Here is a 22,606-nt window from a genome sequence, read left to right as displayed (position 1 = left end):
TGGCAGATGCTCTGGCAGACGCATGGTCTAGGCTGGTGTGGAGTTGCCCTGTGAGTAGTGAAGCTGGGACTTGAAATCTCCATGTGACTCTTAACCCAATACTATTTCCAAAGCTTGGAGTTTGGCTGGGTTGATTCATTGCCAGGTTAATTGGGGCGGGGTGTCTATGTGAGCCTTTCCTTATTTCAATAATTTCCTCTATCCTTACTTCCTTTTCAGTGCTGGTGCTCTCTCTCTCTCTCTCTCTCTCTCTCTCTCTCTCTCCCTCTCTCTCTCTCCCTGGATTAAACCTAGGATCTTACGCATGCTAGTCCACCACACAACCACATCTTTCAGGTGTTCCCGTTTCTTTCTTTTAAGTATTTATTTTTTAAATGTTTGTGTGCCTGAATATATATTATTTAACATATACATGTACACATATACATCATATGCATATGTGCATACATATGTGTATACACACACACACACACACACACACACACACACACACACACACACACACACACACGCACGCACCAGGTATGTGCAGGAGCCCAAGGTGGGCAGAATAGGTACCTGATCGCCTTGAATCAGAGTTACAGGTGGGAAGGAGCTGCCCTGTGTGTTAGGACTCATCCTGGGTCTTCTACAAGAGCAATAGGCACTCTGAACCGCTGAGCGATCTTCCCAGCCCCTTCTCTCTGTTTCTTTACAGCAATGGTGGCACAGCCAGGAATCACTTACACTTGAGTATAAAGCTGATCCCTTTCTAGAGGGATTTGCCTGTCTCATGTGGAATGGAGAGAAGAACGGCTTGGCATCAACCCTGCCAGTGGGTGGGGTGAAGGCAAAACCAATCAGTAACTGCTTTGGATTAGGGTTCACCTTATTCTAGCTTTGGATGAAAATCCTGTCCATCAAACATGGCATATACTCATTCGTGAGTGGATATTGGATGTAAAGCAAAGGACAACCAGGCTACAACCCACAACCCCAGAGAAGCCAGGTAACAAACAAGGAGGACCCTAAGAGGTGTGCAGAGATTTCCCTGGGAAGGGGAAATGGGTGGGATCTCCTGGGTAAACTGGGGGCAGGGTGGTGGTGGAGGGGAGGGGATGGGAACATGAAGGCTCAGGTTGGTGGAGTTGGGGGCAGGATGGAGGGGGAGAGTAAAAAATAAAATAAAAAGGAGACCCTGTCCATTTCCACTTCATTCATAGATAACTGGGGCATCTCCTGGGTGTATGGTGCAACCGTGAGGCCGGATTCTGCCGGCCAGACCTCTTAAGGCTTTCAGTGCCTAGGCTGAAGGTGACTCCTGCTCCTGTGGCTTTGCTCCACTGTGGCTTGGGTTGGACAAGTGATGCGGAGAGTACTTGATCCCCAGATGATAGATAGATACCAAACCATGCACACTCCAGGGCTAAGCTCATGCCTCTGGGGAAAGATGTATAGCTGTACCCTCAGGACTAAATCTGTACGTTTGCAGTTTCTCCCTCTACCCGAGGGAGGCATCAGGAAATACTGGCCCTGGAGGCCCTGGAGAAAAAGCAAGCACAGGTGGATGTGTGAAATTTCTCTGAAATGCACGTCTTTAACAGAGATTTTTATTGGGGGTAGCTTCATCTTAAGAAAAGGAAAAGAGACAAGGCAACAAGATGGACTCTGCTGGCAGATGCCTGGTGGCTATGCATTTGAGCCCCATGCTGGGGGTGGGCTCTCCCGACCACAGGCCCATCCCACTTGCTCCTCAAGACCAAGGCAAGGCTATCCTCTTGGACTGCTCAGTGCACTTTCTTGAACACTTGCTTGCAGATCACACCCTGTGCTCTCATCTCCTGGGATAATAAAAACACCAGTTATTAGCTGAAGCAATGTTACACTTGAGGCTGAGGGCATCTCAGGACAGGGACGTGGAACATATTCAATGGCTACTAACATTCCCCATGAGCTTAGACGGTTGATGGTGTGGGAGCCACAGAGATCAGGCTCTCTGATTCCTATAGACAGCTGGCTGGCAAAAGGGTTGGTTCCCAGTTGACCAATAGGAGCCCTTGATGGCTCCCCTCTCCTTACTCCCTTAGAAAAATCAAAGAGCTTTAGGAACCCAGGCCTGGGACAGTCTGTGTCCAGGCTCGAAGGAACTGGTTCACTAGGTTGCTTCAGAGTAGGCAAGGATTTAAGCCTGGGCTTTCTACTGGAGTTTGGGAATAATGCTGAGTTGTCAGTATCTCAGTGAGTGGAGCCTGGCCTTCCAGGTAGTTCCAAACACAGCCAAGATAGCCCAAGATCTGCCCATGCATCAGCTCCTGCTGACTATGGCCAGGGGGCAATGGCAGTCAAACTCTGTGTCTTTTGGGTTGTTGGGAATCCGAGCTGGAAGACTGAATATTTGTGTGACATTCACTGAAGTTTAAGTGCTGACTGAAGAAACTTGAAGCCCTTTAAGAGCCAAGTAAAACTATCTGAGAACCTTCTGCAGCCTGATTTGCAGTCTCTGGCATAGAGCCACAGGGGGAAAGAGTGAGGAGACAACACCGTGATGTCTTCCCCTTTGCAGCTAAGCAAACAGAGGCCCAAGGAGGAGCCTGAATTGAGCCACAGCACAGGCCCCCATGCAGCTGGCCTTCTCCCCTTGCAGCTCACATCCTCACAGCTGAAGAGCTCATGTGCATCAGGATGGTATTATCAGACAAGGATGGGGAGAGCTGGGACCTACTTAAGGCACCCAGGGAGTGGCCCAGGATTAAGCTCCAGGTCATCTGGACCAGGCTCCTCCTGCAGAAGGGTAGCTGGGGAGTTCCAAGGTGGAGGAGAGGAGACTGCCCCTTCAAAGGACGTGGGCCCTGCTAGCTGTCAGGGATCCCAGGCCTGTGTGCTTGCTTTCCCAGGCTGAGAGTGAGTGGAGTTGGCTTTGAACTGAGGCTGAAGGTGGAGAACAGGACTGAACTGAAGAGAGCCTTCCTCAACCCCTGGCCTAAGCTGAGATCATATTCTCCTGGTGAATTCGGCTTGGCTCTGGCCTGGTTTTGCACAGGGCACATATATGTTATTTGGAAGCGAATTTGCTTGGCCCTATGCTTTGTGGAATTGCAACTGGACATGCAAGCCAGATTCTCAGAGTTCTGCATCTTCACTACCAAAACAGGAAGCAGATTCTCATTTTCAGATAACAGAAGAGCCTTGCAAGCTGCTAATACTACCAAGCGCCTCTCCACCTGCTCCCTTTGGCTGGACCTTGGGTCAGCCTAAACCTTGAAAACACATTACTTGAAAACAGGTTTCTGAGTCACTCAGGAATCTTCTCCAGACTCTTAGAGGAGAAGCTTCAGAGTAGAACCAATGCCTATCCACCATGTTCTTTTCCAGCATCTATTCACCCCTGCAGGGAATAAGGACCTCAGGTATTCACCATGGAACCTACCAGGTGCAGCTCATCACCCTCAATCCACTGGGTCCAGCCACGCCCTTCCTTCTCGCCCTTCTGCACACACTGGAGCTTGTCCCCGTCCCAGCTCACTGTGGTCTGCCAAGCAAAAAACCATAGTAGTCAGTTCTGGAGAAGCAGCCCCCGGGACTGGAGAAGAGGGAGGCTCCTGACCTCAATAATTCAAGATGCGCTTCTGGCAATTTTAGTGTAGAAAATTTGCAGCCTAATACTTCCTGCCCACCATGTGCTTTTATTAAAGCGTGCAGATAAGTTTTAAAATTTATGAAAACCTTCATAAATCCATTTAAAAGGGCAATTAGGAAGGGAAAATGTCATTGAGAGAGGGTTGAGAATGGGGATTTGGAAGGAGGGGCTTCCAGGGCTGAGCACAGGCTGTGTATGGGTGTGCCAGTCAGGGTCTTGTCCCTGTATCTTGCCTGTGAGGAGAACCCTGTCTATCCCCAGACGTATCAGCCATCTAATCATTATTCAACGTCTGCTAGGTCTTGTAATACCTACAAGGCCCCACCCATGCCCTCAAAGAGCCTCCATTTCACAGGGTTAATGACCTCAGGTATCAACAGCCAGTTACAGGTGTTGGCTGCCTGCCACCTGCCTCTCTGAGCCAAGTCTCAATCCCCATGTTGGTAGCCAGCTACATGGACTGGAATCTCCTGTATATGGTCCAGGTTAAAAGGCTCACTCTGCTCATCTGGGTGGTCAGGACATAGGTCAGTGGGGCTCTGAAATCCCCTCTTTGTTATGTGGCTTCTTTTTAAAGACCTTATGTCACTAATGTTTCATGTCAGAGGCTTTGGGAGGACGGCAGTAAGTTAAGGAAGGGGAGGCCAGGGAGAGATACTGAGATGGGCTAGAAAGAGGAAGGGTGGGCCCATAGGAGAAAGGCTCTTGGTGGTCTGTCGTGAGACAAAGGCAGAGGCGGGATAGTATAAGGTACAAGTACTCAGGACTTGAACTGTGTGCTGCGCCCTGTCCTGCATGAAAACAACCTACAGGCTGCACTCAATCTGATACGGCTCTACCCCCCTCCTGCCCTTGAGCCTTCACATCTTCACAGAGCACTGTGTGCCCTTCCAGATGCTGCGATGGGGAGACAAGCATCCCAGGGTGTTTTGTTTCTTTGGAGCATCCAGGACCCACCCAGGAACATGGGGGTGGATAAAGGGCTCAAAAGAGGACTGGAGCTCAATCTGATCTCCTTAGCATGGCCAATGAATAAGCACCAGGTGTCAACAGGACCTCAGCTGAGTGAACAGACATGCCCAGGACATCGCCTACATACCATGCCCACCTTTTGAATACACATCCTTTCCATAAGGGAAGGTCCTCGTCATTCGCCCTGCCTCCCCCTGCAACGGGAAGGGCTCTGTTCACTCTTGTTCACTGTGTGGCTCTAACACTCCGAGTCCCCACATTCTCACCATGTATGAGGGCACTGACTAAGAGGCTTTAGATAGCTCAGGTTCTGAGCTTCCTGTGTTTTCTGTCGCACTCAGCCTAGCATCAGGACTGCCACTAACAGCCTAAGGCAGATGGGAGAGAGGAAAAAATCTGGGCAATGACTGTGGAGTGAGACCGTCTGGAGGATCCTTCCCCTTTCTCCTTACTGCCCTCAATAGGCACCAGCCCCATCTTTGGCTTGCTGATCACTACTGCCCTCTGCTGTTGAGATGAGCCTGCAATAAGACACATGTCCTCGGGAGATGGATTTGTCCATCTGGAGAAGTAGAGGGGTGTGAATTAGAGTGCCAAAATTCATGTAAAAAGGCTGATGCTGACCTCTTCTTATGATACCATTGCTAGGAAACAGATATCAGAAGACCCCTGGGACCCCAGCCTAATCTGTGAACTGTGGGCTAATGGGAAACAAAACAAAGCCAAAGGAAAACAAAAAAAGAAAAAAAGAGAAGAAACATAAAGGCAAAAGGCACTTCTGAGAAATGTCTCCACAGGTGGACCTCTGGCTTCCATACATGTACCTGTCCATGTAGATGGGTATGCATAACACACACACACACACACACACACACACACACACACACACACACACACACAGAGCCAGGTAGATATTTCAGAAGGCAGAGTGCCTACTGCACACACTGATTCCTCCGAGCTCACATTTAAAAGCTATGCAAAGTAGCGCACACATCCATAATCCCAGTGTGCCCCTCGAAGCAGCTGGGAGGTGGCTGGAACTGCCTGAAACCAGTGAACCCATGAGCCTAGCATCAGCAGCAGTGAACAAGACAGCATGTCTAAGACAAGGTGGAAGGTGAGAACCCACACCTGGCCTCTACCTGCATGTTTTCACATGTGTGCACCCACACTCACTGGCATGAACACAGACACACAGACATACAGAAGGGAGGCAGGTGCCGCCAGGTGTGCACCACTTCCCACAGGAATAAATCCAGTCTCAGCTCCTGCTGGGGATTCACAGTGAGTGGGGGGCACAGGAAGACTTGTGGGTGGTTCCTCTCCTTGATTCAGGGACTCATTTGGGGCACATGTGTAGCCTCAAGCTTGAGAAAGTCCAGTCTCCTGGTCAGAATTCAGTGAGACTGTGATGGGCCAAGGCTTACATCCCAAATGTGGCAAAAAGCCGTGCACTAGGTGTCATCCATGCCAGGCCTGAGATGGGAAGGGGGACGGAGAAATGAGTCCTTGATATCAAAGTGCTCCCAAGAACACTTGGTTTCCTCAGCAACCGATCAACCTGTGTTTATGCAGAGACCTGCTCAGCAGGTCAAGGGCTCCTGAGCCCATCTAGGCATGGACAGACTGGCTGGATTTCAGCTGTGGTGTACAGTTTTGCTTTTTTCAGTAAAGTTAATCAATGGGCAGACCAACACCTGCAATAGAAAAGAATATAAAGAAACGAGTCCATGCAATCTAGCTTCTTCAGAGATAACTGCCCAATATTTCCGTGTACTTCTCTTCAGCTGTCTGTCAACACACCTATACAGTTCTGACTTTAGGAAGTAAGGATTGCAATATTTATGCCTTATCTTTTCTTCATTTATTAGAGACAACTTTCACCTCGACAAATAGTCTCCATAAGCATTATTTTCATTATTATGTACTATCCAGAAAATGGCTGCATAATTTGTAAATTTACCAGAGTAAAATGAAAATGAGGGACTCTGATTCAAAAAAGATCACAGTTTGAAGATTGCAACAGCAGACCATCTAGCCAAGCAAGGAGCCCCTTGTGGTTTGCCTTGCTCTCAGGCCCTTGAAGCTGGTCCTGGTGGTGGTTTGGTGGACATACATACCATTCATTATTCAGCTGATTACTTACCTATTCTTGGGCGTTTGGGTATTTTATCATTCTATACTAGTATAAATAAGACATCCTCGCACACATAGTTTTCAACACATTTTCTCAGAACATATGTCCTGAGGAGGAACTGTCTTATGGAATCACGTGTAGATTTTTAAAGCTTTGGATGACCATTCCAACTGGATCTCCAGACTCATCTGTTTTTTCCTCCAGGGCCACTGTCAGAGAATGGCCATGACTGAGATATGATTTCAGTCAGGAGGACATTCCTGATGCTTTTCAAGTCTCAAGGAGAGGAAAGGCCTGGTGTGTGTATATGTGTGTGTGTGTGTGAGAGAGAGAGAGAGAGAGAGAGAGAGAGACAGACAGACAGACAGACAGACAGACAGACAGACAGAGATGAACTGATGCCCTAGACTCAGGAACCCCACTTAGACAAGAAGGCCAGATACATCCAAGGACAAGGTAGGGGACAGTCAGCTGCTTAGGGTGGCTGCTTATAAACAAACCCATTCTAAGTTTTTATTAAAAATGAACAATAATTCACATCCCTCTGGCTATGTCAGCCGGTTTCTGAGAGAGACATGTGCCAAGAGGTGAGTGAGGACAATTTTATACCACTTTGACAAGGGACTGTCATTTCAAAAGCCATTATCCACCTTCTACCTACTCAGAAATCCTAGCTGGTGCTGCAGCCAGGAAGTCTGAGTGACCCTGTCTCAGGAATGTCTTTATACTCCTTTGTCCCTTTCAGGTGACTAGCACTGGTTGTGACAGTGACCTCACATTAACTATAAACACAGAAACTCCATGTGGCTTTCAGGAAACTTGTGACATTTACTAAAGTTCCCACATTCTGCTACTTACTCTCTCCAAGGACATGCTTGTTTACCCATCCCTGCCAGGTTCTCTCTTGCTGGACCCGCCTCTGAATCGGTCTTTATGGGTCCAGAGGCAGGTCAAAGAGGAGACACTTTGCCTGTGGTGACTTTTGAATGCAAGTTCCAGAGTCGGACCTGACCCAACTCTGTCTCCAACACCTACACTCTTTAGATTTGGGGGTAAAAGGCAAAGCCCAGACAGTGAGTTGGCACTTTTTGTGTACATTCTGTGAATTGTTAAAAGATGGAAATTGGCTTTTCCTCCTACAGTCTGATTTTACACATGCTTTTATCTCTGAGGGTCTTTCTGTTCCTGATGGTTTGTTAAGAGAGTCTTTGATGCTTGTGTTAAATAAGCCGTTGGGTGGGAGGGGTAGGAAAGCCCTAAGCCCTGTCCTGAGAGCTTGTCACAGTGTTTCATTAATCTGAAAGTTTTAGAACTGAGAAACAAACAAACAAACAAACAAACAAACAAAAAACCAAAAACCCTAAGCTTCTGTAATGTCCAGCCTACTGCCCTTGGGGCTGAGGGTACTTAGTTTTCTCTGACTGAGAAGTGCAAAGGATAGGTAGTGGGCTCTCTTTTTCTGGTCCACTCCCAGGGGGCGTGCAATTACCTAAAATTCACTTTCAGGGGTGAAGCTAACTCGATATGAAAGCAGATGAAAACCAAATTAATAAGGCTTTTAAAATGTGAATGAGTAATTAGAGTCATAAAGAGCTCACTAAAAACAACTACTACTAACAAATATAACCATAACAAGACCTTTGTGGGCCCAAGAGAATGCAATTTCACCATGAGTCTTCAGCTCTACCATGAAGATGTTAACAGAGAATAGTTACACCAGTCTTAGGACAAACAAAATGCAATATGTTCAGATTAATAATCTTGGTACATTATTCTACCCCCTCCAATCATTTAAGAAAGAGCCTGAACCAAAGTGCTAGGGCTACCACTGATGCCAAGCTCTGAGGTGTTGGGGAGAGGCTAGACAGAAGAATGTTGGAGGCCCATGCTGCCCAAACCTGTTCAGGCATCTGGAAGGCTTCCTGGTTGAAGTGACAGCATCATATCATGATCACACCATGGTCACCATGGTGACAAGGGTGGATACCCAGAATGTGCCAGACAGGTACTGAGCAGGTTATGAAGCATTTCGCGTGACACCTCAAGACCTCTTGGAGCAGGTGTCTTTCTCACTTTAGAAATGCCAGAGAATGGAACTAGAAGAAACCATCCTGAGTGATGTAACCCAGTCACAAAAAGACAAACATGGTATGTACTCACTCAGATATGGATATTAGACATAGAGCAAAGGATTTCCAGCCTACAATCCACACTGTCAGAGAAGCTAGGAAACAAGGAGGACCCTAAGAGAGACATACATGGGACCCCAGAGAAAGGGAAAGGGACAAGATCTCCTGAGCAAACTGGGAGCATGGGGGGAGGGGAGAGGGAGTTAGGAGAAAGAGAAGGGGAGAAGAGGAGGGGAGAGGAGGACATGAGGGAGCAGGAAGATTGAGTCAGGGGAAGAATAGAGGAGAGCAAGAAAAGAGATACCATAATAGAGGGAGCCATTATAGGTTTAAAGAGGAATCTGGCCCTAGGGAAATGTCCAGAGATCTACAAGGATGACCCCAACTAAGAATCTAAGCAATAGTAGATAAGCTACCTTAAATGCCCTTCCCTGATAATGAGATTGATGACTACCTTATATGCCATCCTAGAGCCTTAATCCAGTAGCTGATGGAAGCAGAAGCAGACACCCACAGCTAAGCACTGAGCTGAACTCCTGGAATCCAGTTGTAGAGAGGGAGGAGTGATGAGCAAAAGGGTCAAGACCAGAAACCAACAGAAATAGCTGACCTGAACAAGGGGGAGCTCATGGACCCCAGACTGATAGCTGGGAAACCAGCATAGAACCAACCCAGATTCCCTGATTGTGGGTGTCAGTTAGGAGGCCTGGGCACTCTATGGGGCCTCTGGCAGTGGATCAATATTTATCCCTAGAACACAAATGGACTTTGGGAACACACTCCACATAGAGGGATACTCTCAGCCTAGATATATGGGGAAGGACTTAGGCCCTGCTCCAAAGTCCATGGGGGACTTTGAAGATCCCCCATGGAAGACCTCACCCTACCTGGGGAGCAGAAAGGGGATGGGATAGGGGGTTGGCGGGGCAGGGGAGGAGAGGAGGGAGAGGGAACTGGGATTGACAGATAAAACAAGCTTGTTAATTAAAAAAGAAAAGAAAAGAAAAGAAAAGCCAACAACTGTGCCCAGCAGTTCCCTGGTTTCAGCTAATCCTTGCACGAGAAGCAGGATGTGTGGCCACGGTGCTGCTTCAGCAGCCATGGTCCTCCCCTTTGCAGCTTCCCGCACACCAGCTGCTTGAGAGAAGGAGGCTGAGGTGAGGGAAAAGAAGACAAATGGGGAGAGACTTCCTGAAGAATGGTAGGTCCTAGGTAGCTGATGTGCTGGAGGTTTGAAAGTAGGAGGTCACCACGTCAACCTGAGGTAGAGGCAGCCTGAAGGAGGTGCAGCTGTTACCCTGCAGGCCACAAGCTCTTGGGTCAGCAGCAACTGACCTCATCCAGCCTGGTCTGTGGTATGGAGTAGCACATGCCACTTAAAACCCTCCACTCTCCCAACCCTGTTACATCTTCCCTGGATGACCAGGTGTCCCTTCATACATGTGGCTAACCCAGAATTTATCTCCTGAGGTAGGAGGATAAATACTAAGAGCCCATCCTGATGGAGCAGTTGCCCTAAAGGTTTTCTTGTATACCATTCATCACTTAACTTTCACCCAGAAGCAGTGATCCCTGACTTGCTAATTACCACTATTTCACACATTAGTAGAAGTTCAGAGAGGGGGAAGTCATTTTCCCCAGGGCAACAGTTCACAAAGATAAGATTTCAAAGGAGGTTGGGCATCAGAGTTGACAGGTCATGATTGACTTCCAGACTCTTCAGAGAGAATGGTGCACGGATGAAAAAACATGTCCAGGAAGAGAAGGGATAATTGCCTCCATTGAATTAGGGCTTTTTAGCCAGCCCTGTGGCATCCATGGTTGGAGGCCTCTCTTCTGTCACTGATGAGTCCATCCATGGCACTGCTTCTGACAGGAGGCTGCAATTTCGATTCCAAAGCTCAGAAAAGATAAACCCAGAGCTCTTGCTGCCTAAGATAATAGTCACAGTACCTATCTTTATATGCAACATAGGAAGAATCTTGGCATCTTCTTCATAGAATTGTTGTAAAGATACACACACACACACACACACACACACACACACACACACACACACACACAGAGAGAGAGAGAGAGAGAGAGAGAGAGAGAGAGAGAGAGAGAGAGATTAAAAGAATGTCCAGTAGAGGGAAAATACCTGGTAGACATAATCTATTGTTAAATTGGATTAGAGCAGATCTTTTATGATACAGCCAATGGCAACCTTTTATATTGTTCTACTGTTTTCACTTAATGCTAATTTAACAAATAAACCGGAACCCCTCGTGCCAGGTCAAGAGATGCAGAGTTTTTTCTGTCTAAAACCTCACATATATTAGCAAGTATCACGGGTGACCTAAGAGATACATCTTCAGAGAGGGAGCCTGGGGCAAAAGGAAGGATGGTAGCATGAAGGGGATTCCAGACAAGGCCAATGGAACAGGTAAACCTGGGCTAGCTCTCTACCAGTGGGTGACTATGCTTCCAAAAGGAGGCAAAAGAGATCATCCCAGAGGAGTGAGCAGAGAGTGCAAAGGAAGGCACCCCACCACACACACACACACACACACACACACACAGGATGTGTGGTGGGGAGTGGGTCTGGAAGGCTATGTCCTAAAGTCATGGAGTGGTCGGCACTGAGGAGCTCCAGGCGGTGATACGCTGGGAAGCACTGTATGATCAGGTTCCCTTTTGAAGGTGTGAAGGATGTGATGGAGTGTCTCGAGGATGGGAGAAGGGAGATGACTGTGGAGGTACAGCAGTAATTAAGTGAAACTGTCCATAGGAAGAGCTGCACTTGGCACACAGCAAGCCCGAGAGACGTTAAGTGTTATTACTGCTGTTATTACAGGCAAGATATTCAGAGCAGTGCAGACGGAAAGGGGGAGGATGGATATTACAAAACAGGGTCCTTGGAACTGGTCGAGGGATTGCCCATAAACACTTTTATCTTCACAGCAATCCTTGACATGGCGGCATAGTGGTCTCTGGAATTAAAAAACAAACAAACAAACAAACAAAAAAACCCAGTGGTTCTGGCCACCCATGGTAACTCGGGGATTTAGGAAGCCAGCAGAAGCCAGTTTGTTCTCTGAACCACACAAAATCAGAAGTTACAGATTATCTAAAGTTGAAGCCCAAGGCAACAGACACAAAGTGGTGTGACCCTGGCAGAGCTCACTCCACCCTGCCCCAGTGTGTAGAGTGGGAGAGCAGAGCCTGTTTTCCAGGACCCCCAGAGAGCTCAGCAGCCACAAGGTGGCAGCAGCTCTCAGGGCTGTGTTTATGGGGTGGGGGGTGTTGGGGATTTTTTTATTAAGAAACTTGCACACAGACATCTTTGTGAAAAACTTAAGGGGAAAAAAAGTTTTCCTGGAATCCGAGCCGGTGCGTGGGCTGTCTGAGTCAGGAGTTAGATGATTTTCTGACTCACAGCCCATTGTCAGACCGATTTTTTTTACTGTCTGGATGCAGGACCAGTTTCACTGTGAGGTGGGAATGATGGTTGTGGAGTCTGTGTTTCCTGGCATCCCCACGTGTACATCCATCTGGCTTACAGTTCCTCCCCAGGAGACCTCTACGTTGTCCTCGTACTCCCAAATCAGAAAAGGAGAAGGAGGGCTGGTAGGGCACAAGGAAGGAAAGAGGCAGTGCTTTCCTTGTGTTGGAGGTGCCATCCTGGGGAGTCTGCATATCAGAGGACAGCCTAAGAGAAGTCAGAACAGTTAACAATATAAATGCACTTTAATGAAGGATTTGGCCAACAGAACAGGTACCTGGGTGAGCTAGCAGGGGTGTTCTCTCTCTCTCTCTCTCTCTCTCTCTCTCTCTCTCTCTCTCTCTCTCTCTCTCTCTCTCTGTGTGTGTGTGTGTGTGTGTGTGTACCTAGCACTCTAACACAGTTTAATTTACATAACACACAGGGTGTGGCGGGGTTCTAGACAAACAAGTGACTGATACTACAAAAAGGATTCCCATCGAGGGGACTGGTGGATTGGGCATATCCCTTGTTCTCAGGAGTGTTTCCAATCAACTTCAAGTCAAAACCATCACTGAACTCCTGAGACCTCAGGGAAAGGACTAAAGTTGACTGAGGGCTTGATTTCTAGAGCACAAATGGTCACAAGAGTGACTGTCAAAAGAAGGCACAAACTCCCTGGGTCCCCCTGTGGGGACTCTAGCAGGAGGTCTATTCAGAGAGTGTTGGGCTGTTGGAGGACTTATTGTCCCCTTCTAGCCCACAGGATGGTCTCCTGAGCTGGGCCCAGGAGGTGAGAAATCCCCACCCTAACTACAAAGGCCAGTCTCAGGCACACCTGCCGCAGCTCCCTCCCACCCCCACAGAGGCCCACCACATTAGTCAGAAAGGAAACAATCTGGATAGACCTTCAAAGCTTAGGCAAAGAAACAAGCTCCAGACCCACTGGGCAGTCTTCACAGTGTGCCAGAGGCGGTGGTGACAGCTTGTCAAGCTTACAGGCCTGCCAGCTCTCCTGAAGTATCAGTCAGTGTTTGTTCAGAGCCCTGCCACACCCTGCTTGTTCAGATGTGGAGCCTGGCTCCTCTCCTACAGAGGATGGGTGAGTCCTTCTGACTACCTCCACCATCAGAATATAGCAGAGTTGCCAGTTTGGATAGGTGTCCCCAAGCTCCATGTATTCAATATTTGGCCCTTAGCTTGTGACCCAGCTGGGAGGTGTTGCAGTTTTTAAGAGTTGAGGCCTGTTTGGAAGCCTTCTGGTGATAGGAGGGTATACTCTTGAAGGGGATATTGGGACCCTGCTTTCATTCTAGCCATTAGGGGATGTTAGGTCATGGAGGAAGCTCAGGTTTCCATGAACAGCCACACCCTGTAGTGACCCAACCTTGACACAGGCCTAGAAGGAACAGCACCAACTAATCATCCACTAAAACTTGCAAGATTGGAAGCCAAAATAAACCCTGCCTCCTTTTATGTAAATTAGCTCAGGTATTTTTGTTACAGCAGCAGAAAGCTGACTAATATAGTGCCTTCAGAGTTCATAAAAATGTTACACAAATCTGCCTTCCTCTCATGAGACTCTCATTCTTGAAACTTAGCTGCCATAAGTAGAAGTGAACTTTCTGAAGAGAGGATCCTCGGGACAAGCCATCCCCTCTGAACTTAGTTCAAATCACTTATTTGTAAATGAAATAGATGATTTGTTTCAAGGTACTGGTTTTCAAGGTAGTTTACTCCTCTGTGATTAAAAATATATATAATTTATCACCACATTTAATTCACACAGTGCCATCACTGTGTATGGTTTCTGGTTCCTCTTTACAAATGAGGACATGGGGACTCATCTCTCCAGAGAAACAGCCAGAAAGTGGAAGAAGGATTTAAATGCCCAGCCTGACTTCCTAAACACTCTGTCACTCTCTATCTTCTCAGCGCACACTCTGCCTACTCATCTGCACATTCAAAAGCATCACCGGGAGTCTTAACTATCATGGGTTGTTGCAAGGCTGGTGTCCACAGGCAGTCCCTGACCCAGTCACCCAGTGGTACAGAGATGTACCTCTTATCACTCATTCATCCCTCTGAAGTAAGCAGTTTTAATGGAAGCAACAAAATTCCTACTCTGAATTATGAGAAGGCCATAGGACCCTGGACCTGGCCAGCTGTTCCTCAGAGTATCAGCAGTGTAGTCCTTTGAACTGTCAGCAGCATCTGGGAACTGCTGGAATGACAAGCATTCAGCCCCTCCCGCCACCCCAGACCTCTGAATGAGTAAGACAGGCTCACCTCATGAAAACTACTATTCTGATGATTTGGGTGGTTAGTTCAGAAGCTATGGAGTCTGAATGTCTTAGGATGTTTCCAGACACAAGAGATGGGAAACCAGGTCACAGGGCTTAACGAGAAAGAAAGATGCACTGTTAACCTAACTATAAGGCAGGCTGCATTAGTGTTGAGAACTTCCATGACACTCCAGGCTTTCTCTCTCCCCCAATGCCCATGTTCCTGACCTTATCTTGTTTTCTTTTCCTTCATTTGGATTTCTCCATGTACCTGTGGAAAGTGGGAAGATGGGTGTCGGCACTGGCCACAGAGTCTCAAGGTTATGTCACATCAGCTTCGTTATCTCTTTCCCACGGTCCTCAGATTAAATCCTAGGAAAGGGCGTGATGGGCATGCATCACCCTGTCAGCAGGTACTCATCCCAGGAGAGGTGGTGTGATGAGCATGCGGGCCTACCAGGACCCAGAAAGAGAGCAGGGAATTCCCAGCAGTAAAAAGAGGAAACTTTCTGGAAGGGGTGAGGAAGAATGATGGCCAGGACTATCCAACGGCTGTAACTTATTCAACAAACTGGCCCTCCTAGATGACTGTGCCTTGCCTCCCAGGTCCAGGCATCAGCAGGGGAGCTGGTCCTATTCTGCACACATAGTATGTGTGCATAGTATGGCAGCATAGTAAAGGCAATGTGTCCTGTCTCTGTGGTCCTCAGAATTGGCCCCGGGGCAGCCAGGCAGAGCAGCAATCACGATGCCCATTTTGCAAATGTGGAAACAGAAGCAGGGTGTCTAATCAGCTGCTGTCACACTGCAGGCAGCTGTGCTGACAGTGCCATGAACTCTTCCCACGCGGCCCAGGTCCACTGACCCTTGGAACACTCACTGCTCACCTCATAGACCTTGGGACAGAGGCCTTTGCAAATATGCTCTGTCTGAGCCCCAGATTTTCATCTACCTGCATGGGTAAAGTGGTCTCTATTGCTGTGAGGACCACAGGAAAACAAGTGGGGGGAGGGCTTAGTGCAGGTGCAGTGAATTGTTACCGCATGTCAAGTTCTCTTGCTCCTGCCTTGCAAAACTCCAAACCCAACCACTGTGAGTCCTGAAAGCTACTTTGTGAATTTTGTTTGGTTGCTTTAATTCTTCTTTTTGTAATCCTCAAAAGCACACTGCTGCCACTGGTTTCAAAGGTCGAAGAACTTTAGCTAGGACATGAAAGAGATCCTGTGTTGAAGCCTTGGAAAAGACCCAGCTGAATGCAGAGGCCTGATCTGGTCAGGGGCGGCTCTCAGAAGGCTCCCAAATCCAACAGCATCTGAGCTCTGCAGCCTGAGGCACTAATTTCACCACTGGCAAGATATTTGTTAACACAAGAACCCAAACATCTCTCTAATGGGTCAAGAACAGGACCAGGAAGCTGGCAAGAGTTTAAACCAGAGTGCTAACAGGGCCTTGATGGATTTCATGTGTTGCCATACATAATTAGATGCCTGGCTGGATGAATGGATAAATGGGCATTTGCAAGGAAGTTATGGAGGGGAGGGAACACAGATTTTTTTTTTTAAGATTAAAAAAAATCTGAAAGTTCAGATAAGGAGAGATGCCTAAAAAATACATGGAGTAAAGAAACAAATATATATGCAGATAAAGGGAATTTTCCCATCTCTCTTCTCTCCCCTTTCCTCTTTCACTTCCCTTCCTTCCCCCCTCCTCCCCTCCCCTCTCCTTTCCTTCTCTTTCTTCTCTTCCTTCTTTTCAGCCTTAGGTAGCTATTTCAGCCAGTTGACCAGCTGGCAGAGAGACACATGTGGCCAGGCTTTCCCCATAGACCCACTAGAAACTGTAACAGTTGAAAGCTTTGCAGGGTAGGATACGCGCTGGGTGGAGGAAGGGGCCCTTTGCTTTTCTTTTTGTTCTCTTCTGCTGCTATTTGGTTCTTTCCCCTTCCCTTTTATAATAAAAACAAAGAAAGCGGCAGTGGGCCAAGTGCTGGAAGTGGAAGGCAGGCCCTGTGGAGGGGTCATTCTGAGTTCAAAGCTAGATATGAAGGCGAGGCCAAAGCCAAGGGAGGCAGCGCCAGACCCAAGCGAACAAAGCAGCCTCTTCCAGGGAAACCCTGACCTGGTGTCCACTGTGGGATGACAAATGGCCCTTCCGCCACCAGCATGCAGGCCAGGCTCACTGCTGGTTCCTAGCTGAGGCTCAGGCTCATCCCATGGGATCACTCACAAAGAACTGAGTGATTATAGGGACGGTCTTGACCAGACATGGGAGACTCGATCTGAAGCTGCAGAACATCTATCTGTCGGGGCCCCACCCCGAGAAATCCCTGTAGATTGATTGTATCTGATACTCATGGTCAGTGGCTTGTACGATACCTCACAGTATGGACAAAGGGAAGGGAATCCCTCGTGTCTGTTGGGTTCAAACCAGCCTTCTATACGTCTACCAAAACTGAGGCCTCTGCTTGCACTGTGGTCCTGAAGGATCTCTACTGGCCAGACTGGAAATGGTGGGCTAAGAGCTCCAGGGTCACACAGACAACTCATGTTTCTAGACCATGTCCAGTGTGGCAGGTGAGGTAGACTAGGGCCAGCCACTCTAGGTCCTTTGTACCTCACTTGTGCTTTTTATACAGGTACAAGTACAGAGATGCTGCTTTACCCCAAAGCAGGAGCTACAGAGGAAACAAGACAAATGGCTGTTTGATCCTCGGGTACCAAGGTGGGTGAGGATGGTGGCGAGTTGCTCACATAAAGGGAACACTAGTGAGGGACCCAAACAATGGAGAGAGAGTGTAAGTTCGGTGTTTTCAGCTCTTGATGTTTTGAGAGGAACAGTCAGTCAGGCATAAGATTTTTTTTTTTTTTCTTCCTATGAAATCTTAGAATCCTTGGCCCTCATTGGCAACTGGCTCAAACACTGTGCAGGCCAAACAAAATACATTTGCAGGCTGGATTCCATCTTCTGGCTGCCGCTCTGCATACAGATAAGATTCCCGTGGAAGAGGAAGAAACAGACGTTACGCCAGCAGCCTTCTGGCCCTTTGCAGAGGAATGTTGGCCTGGCCCCACCTTGTTCAGTGAGAACACCCTACTGGCCTGTCAGGCCATGTTTAAGTCCTCTCTCAGGTCCTCATCACTCCTTGTCCCTCTGACATGTTTTTCACTCCTAGGCCTTTCCTGAGTGTCGTGCTTCAGCGCGCATGTCTACTCTGCTCATTGCTCCTTCTCACCTTGTCCCCCGGGACACTGCTCAGGTGGTCCCTCCTGGGGGCCTTCGATAACCATACTCCCTGATCCCCAGCTCTGGGCCTCTCAGTCCTCTGTGCTTCTACCATGCATGCATCTGCAATAGCCCAGAGATGCAGATTCCTCCTCCACTGCCCTGGACAGCCAGGAAGCAGCTATCTCTTTCCCCAGGCTGAGCCCAGAACCCAGTAAGAAGCAGGTCTAAAATAACATGTATTTGCCAGACACTTTGATTGCCCTTGGCCTTGCTCTTATTCCCTTCCTGTTTGGCTGACTACAGCTACTTCCTGTCTATCCTACCCACTTCAGCTCAGATTTACCGGTGGTGAGAACTGTCTCTGACCTCCCAGACCCAAAAGGGGCGTGTCTTTGTCCTGCTTACACTACAGTATGGCTTGTGCCCCTCCCCCTAGTCTCCCCAGGCCCCACTCCCACACTTTGCACTCCAGGAAGGCAGGAATCCTCATTGACACAGTGGGTGTAAATAGGGAGGAAGTGATTTGAAATGCTGGCAGAACCCAAAGAGGAAAATGAACAGAACCCATGAATGAACGATCTACATTCAGTATGAGACGCCGGTACCCTACTGCAAACACCTCAGAGGCTGGGGGTTTCTCAGCATGGCTCAGATGGCATGATGCTTGGTAGAAGCATCAGTACTTGGGGATCTTTAAGAGACACTAGGCAAGGTATCCACAGCATTTAGCTGTCCCCTTGAGGCCTCCTGAGGCTATCCTGACTGTTAGCCCACACCTGGCCCAATCTTGGTCTTTACCTCTTCACTGGAGTCTGCACCTGCATACCACCTTGAGGTAGCAGTCTCAAGGAACGGCTTCCTTGCACTTCAGGGGTCCCAAGGACCACTCCAGCAGAGCAGAGGACTACGTTCATCCCCTGACTATCTTGTGTGTTGGGAGGTGGGGAATGAAGATATTTTAAAAAAGACATTTGTGTTCCTTTTTTACCTGTCAGACCATTGAAACAATGGACGGCAAGAAACTGGAATTCCCTCAGAACTCTTAATCTGGGGGGAAAAGAAAGAAAAAGGAAGAAAGGAAGGAAGGAGTAAAGAGAGAGAGAGAGAGAGAGAGAGAGAGAGAGAGAGAGAGAGAGAGAGAGAGAGAAAGGAAGGAAGAAAGAAAGGAAGGAAGGAGGAAGGAAGGAAGGAAGGAAGGAAGGAAGGAAGGAAGGAAGGAAAGAAAGCCTAAAGCTGGGGCCAGCAAGACCAGCCAGAGGCAAAGCAGGACTAGATTAGCCAGTTGTTAAACCACCTTATTGAAGAGACAATGGGGGGGGTCAGTGGAGGGCAGGAACACACCTCGACAGGACCACTTAAACACTCATATCTCTGGCCTTCTATTTAAGCCTTAATTTCATGTCAGGCCCCCAGGGTAGACTTGGGGAGATGGGTCATTGGACCCTTTGTCCCTTTTCCCAGCGTGGCCACTTTGCATTTCCTTTTTCTGCTTTTTACTATTCAATTTGTCTTTTTAAATTGGCTTATCCAGAACAGGCAGCTGAACCTGGATTTGTGGGGTACAGGAACACCAGCCAGCATCTACCTGCCCCTAGGATCCCTGGCTGGTTCACCTACTGGGAAGATCTAAGAAAAGGTGGTCATTGCCCCCTCCTTTGTGCTCCAAATTCTCACCCCCACCTCCCATCCCTTTCCAACTAGTACAGAAGGGACCTCCCCCAGAACCCCAGGATCCTGTCGGGAGCACCCCAGGACTTCCTTTGTCCTTTTATCTTCATGGTGCACACATGCTGTTATGACCTCTGGCTGGCTGTCTCACACAAAGACTGTGTTCCTGGATGTCAAGGACTGAACTTTGCTTGAGTGTGTGCTCATTCAGACCCTACCTCTGTCCTGCAGGGAACTCCCACTCTAAGGTTAACCCAGGAAGAAACCCTGTGTATAAAGTTGGTGAAGAGTCAGTGAATGAATACACACGATGACATCACCAGGCACACATTAGACACCCAGTGAATACTCACTAGTATTACTAGGTGATCAATAAGAATAAACAACCAAGTCCAAGCCATCACATTCAGAACTGTAGTGGTCCCAAATAAAGACACATGCTAGCACCCCTAGGAGGGAACTGAATTATGGAGCGGAGTGTCATGGAGTGGCCCGGAAGCAGTCTTGGACAACTGAGTGAGGGCAGACCCTATCTGTAAACATCTGGTGCCTGAAGATTTTAGGGCAGTGGTTCTCAACCTTCCTAAGGCTGCAACCCTTTGATATAGTTCCTCATGTGGGAACCCCCAACCATAAAACTAATTTCATTGTTACTTGCTAGCTGTAATTTTGCTACTGCTATGAATCGTAATGTAATGTGCTGGATATCGGATATGTGACTACAGGGGTCTCCATCCACAGGTTGAGAACCACGGCTTTGGAGTGTGGCGTTCTCTCACAACGGTAGTTTTCTTAATCCCAAGGGCTCTCCAAGTACATTGCACTGGCTACCCCCCCCCCACCCTTCCTACCATTCCCAGCAGCAGGGTCAGGTGCTGGTCTGGTGTCTTCCCAAAGAATAAAGCAGGTTAGGCTGAGTAGTTCTGCTGGGGCTCCTTCACCCTCTCCAGCCACAGGCCTTGAGAACTTGGCTAAACTGTTTCTGAAAGGGCTGTCTGTCCACAGAGGAGCCTGGCAGAATGTAGGGTGGGCATAAGAAGGTTCAAAGCCCCGCTCTTGTAATTTCTTCCCCTCAGTCACTGGCTTAATATGGAGTTTCCAATGGCCCCTTCACTGAGCTGTGGTGACAGAATGCAGGGTATATGGAGACAGCCATAAATGTCACTGACTAGTGAGAGAAGGGTAACAAGCTCCTCCCTCCTGCAAACCAAGGCAGCTCCTGGGAGCAGGCACAAGCCAGGTCTGGACCCAAGACCATGCAAGAGACACTGGGAGTATACTGGCCTCCCAGAACTCCCAAATGCTGATGGAGGCCCGAGGCTGACCTTCCGGAGTCTACTGGGGCATTGCTAATTGGGGTCTGAGGGTCACTAGTTTCCCACTCTTGGGAAAGAGTGGCTGGGGCCTCCTGTATTCCTACCTCTCTTGCTTCTTCCTCTGGCCCTGGGTGCTAGGCACTATTCTATGGATTTAGGAATTGGGTGAAAGGTTGAAAGGAAGTTCAAGGCTCTGTGGGTATCAGGGTGAACCAGGGCCAAATCCCAGCTTTGCAGCAAGAGTGCCTGATCAGGGGACTTCCAGCAAAGGTCAAGGCCCCCACAGATCCCTACAGAGAATTCATACTAGATCACTTGGGAAATTATACTGCAGAGGGGGTCCTGTGTTTTCTCCTCCTTTTTTCCTGTTTCCTACCAAAGAGTTCACAGCCTTGTTTGGAATTCCAGGCTCCTACCCACTACTCTACCTGATTCATTAAGTCAATTTTATCTGTAAAATGGATGGGTTCCTATCTCCTCACAATTAGGGTGAGCCTTCGTGAGGTCACGGGTGTCTGAGCACCAGGTAGAGAGCCTGGACACCGCGTAGACTCACAGAACTGGAGCTATAGCAGCTGCCCAAAGGATTTCATTAAGCCACCAGCACTTGCAGAGTGGGTTTTCCCTTCCCTGGGACTCCGGGGCTGGGAGGGAAGATCAGAAGTCCTTCCCAAGGAAGGATCTTTGCTCCCTCCAGATGAGGTAGCCCAGCTCTAGAACAGAACCCCAGGGCAGGCTACACCAAGGGCTCACAGGGACTCACCATGCACTTGCGGTCGTCTATGCCCGTCAGATCCTCCTCAAACTCCTTCCCAACTTGGAAGTCCATAATGTAGTTCCGAAAAGTGCTCAGCGTGCGAATGATCATGTGGTCGCCGTCCTGCACGATCTCTTTGTCTGGCTTCAGCAAGTTGGCTATTTTGCGCAAGGCCACGTTGACATCTGCAAGGGGTGCAGAGAGAGAGACAGAGAGAGAGAGAGAGAGAGACAGACAGACAGAGAGAGAGAGAGAGAGAGAGAGAGAGAGAGAGAGAGAGAGAGAGAGAGAGAGAGAGAGAGAGAGTTGTTAAAAAACAACAAAACAAAACAAAAAACTCAGAAGGGTTCCTTGGTCTTCAGGGAGCGATCGTGAGGAGGAACAAGGTTGAGATTCCTCGTTCACTTTGCGCAGCCTTTGAGGGCCATGTATGCTTTTCCTCTCCTTTTTTCTTTTGAAAATAAAGTTTTTGTTTCTTTTGCTAGCACTTTAAAAACAAAAATTAGCAAAGCTACCCCAGCTCTACTAATTGAATTATCTGCCACCAGGGACAGCTAGTGGATTCTTGCCACCAATTAACCCTAACATCTCAGGCCCTAGTTGGTAGCCAGCGGCCGAACTTTGGACTGGGGTAGCGGGGTCTGCAGGGAGACTGGGGTAGCGCACCTCGAGCCGCGCTTACCGAGCGCGCGCAGGTACTCCTCGAAATTCTCGTTGCTCAGCATCTTCCAGTACCCGTTGAAGTCCACAGGCATTTTGGGGACAGAATAGGGGTGGTCGGACACCGAGAAGGCAGGAGCGACTGTGGGGTCGGCCTGGACGCAGGCTGCCAATGCGCTCCGAGTGATGGGCGGCCCGGAAATGGGCGCCTTCGGGGGACACGGGGCTCCGCGGGGCGGCGACAGCTGGAATCCGAGTGCGCACAAAGCCGGCAGGAGAATCCATTGTAGCAGTCCCTCCTCCCAGTGTGCGAGGGCGGGGCGGGGGCAGGGGCGGGGACTGAGGCGGTGATGGGAGCAAGGAAGGTGCAGAGCTAGG

General features: G+C 48.7%; 1 protein-coding gene across 1 annotated transcript; it reads right to left on the bottom strand.

Moving 5' to 3' along the window:
- Positions 1–1,603: 1,603 nt before the first annotated feature.
- Positions 1,604–22,513, bottom strand: Rbp1 (retinol binding protein 1). The gene is given in 5 exon segments (XM_027410892.2): positions 1,604–1,820; positions 3,407–3,508; positions 21,575–21,753; positions 22,251–22,374; positions 22,376–22,513. Coding segments are annotated over 5 exon segments (597 nt in total). The 3' UTR covers positions 1,604–1,766.
- Positions 22,514–22,606: the final 93 nt, after the last annotated feature.

This window comes from Cricetulus griseus, chromosome 4, assembly GCF_003668045.3.
Source record: "Cricetulus griseus strain 17A/GY chromosome 4, alternate assembly CriGri-PICRH-1.0, whole genome shotgun sequence".
NCBI classification, from domain to species: Eukaryota; Metazoa; Chordata; class Mammalia; order Rodentia; family Cricetidae; genus Cricetulus; species Cricetulus griseus.
Note: the sequence above shows the minus strand (reverse complement) of the source record. Positions and strands in the feature narration are given on the sequence as shown.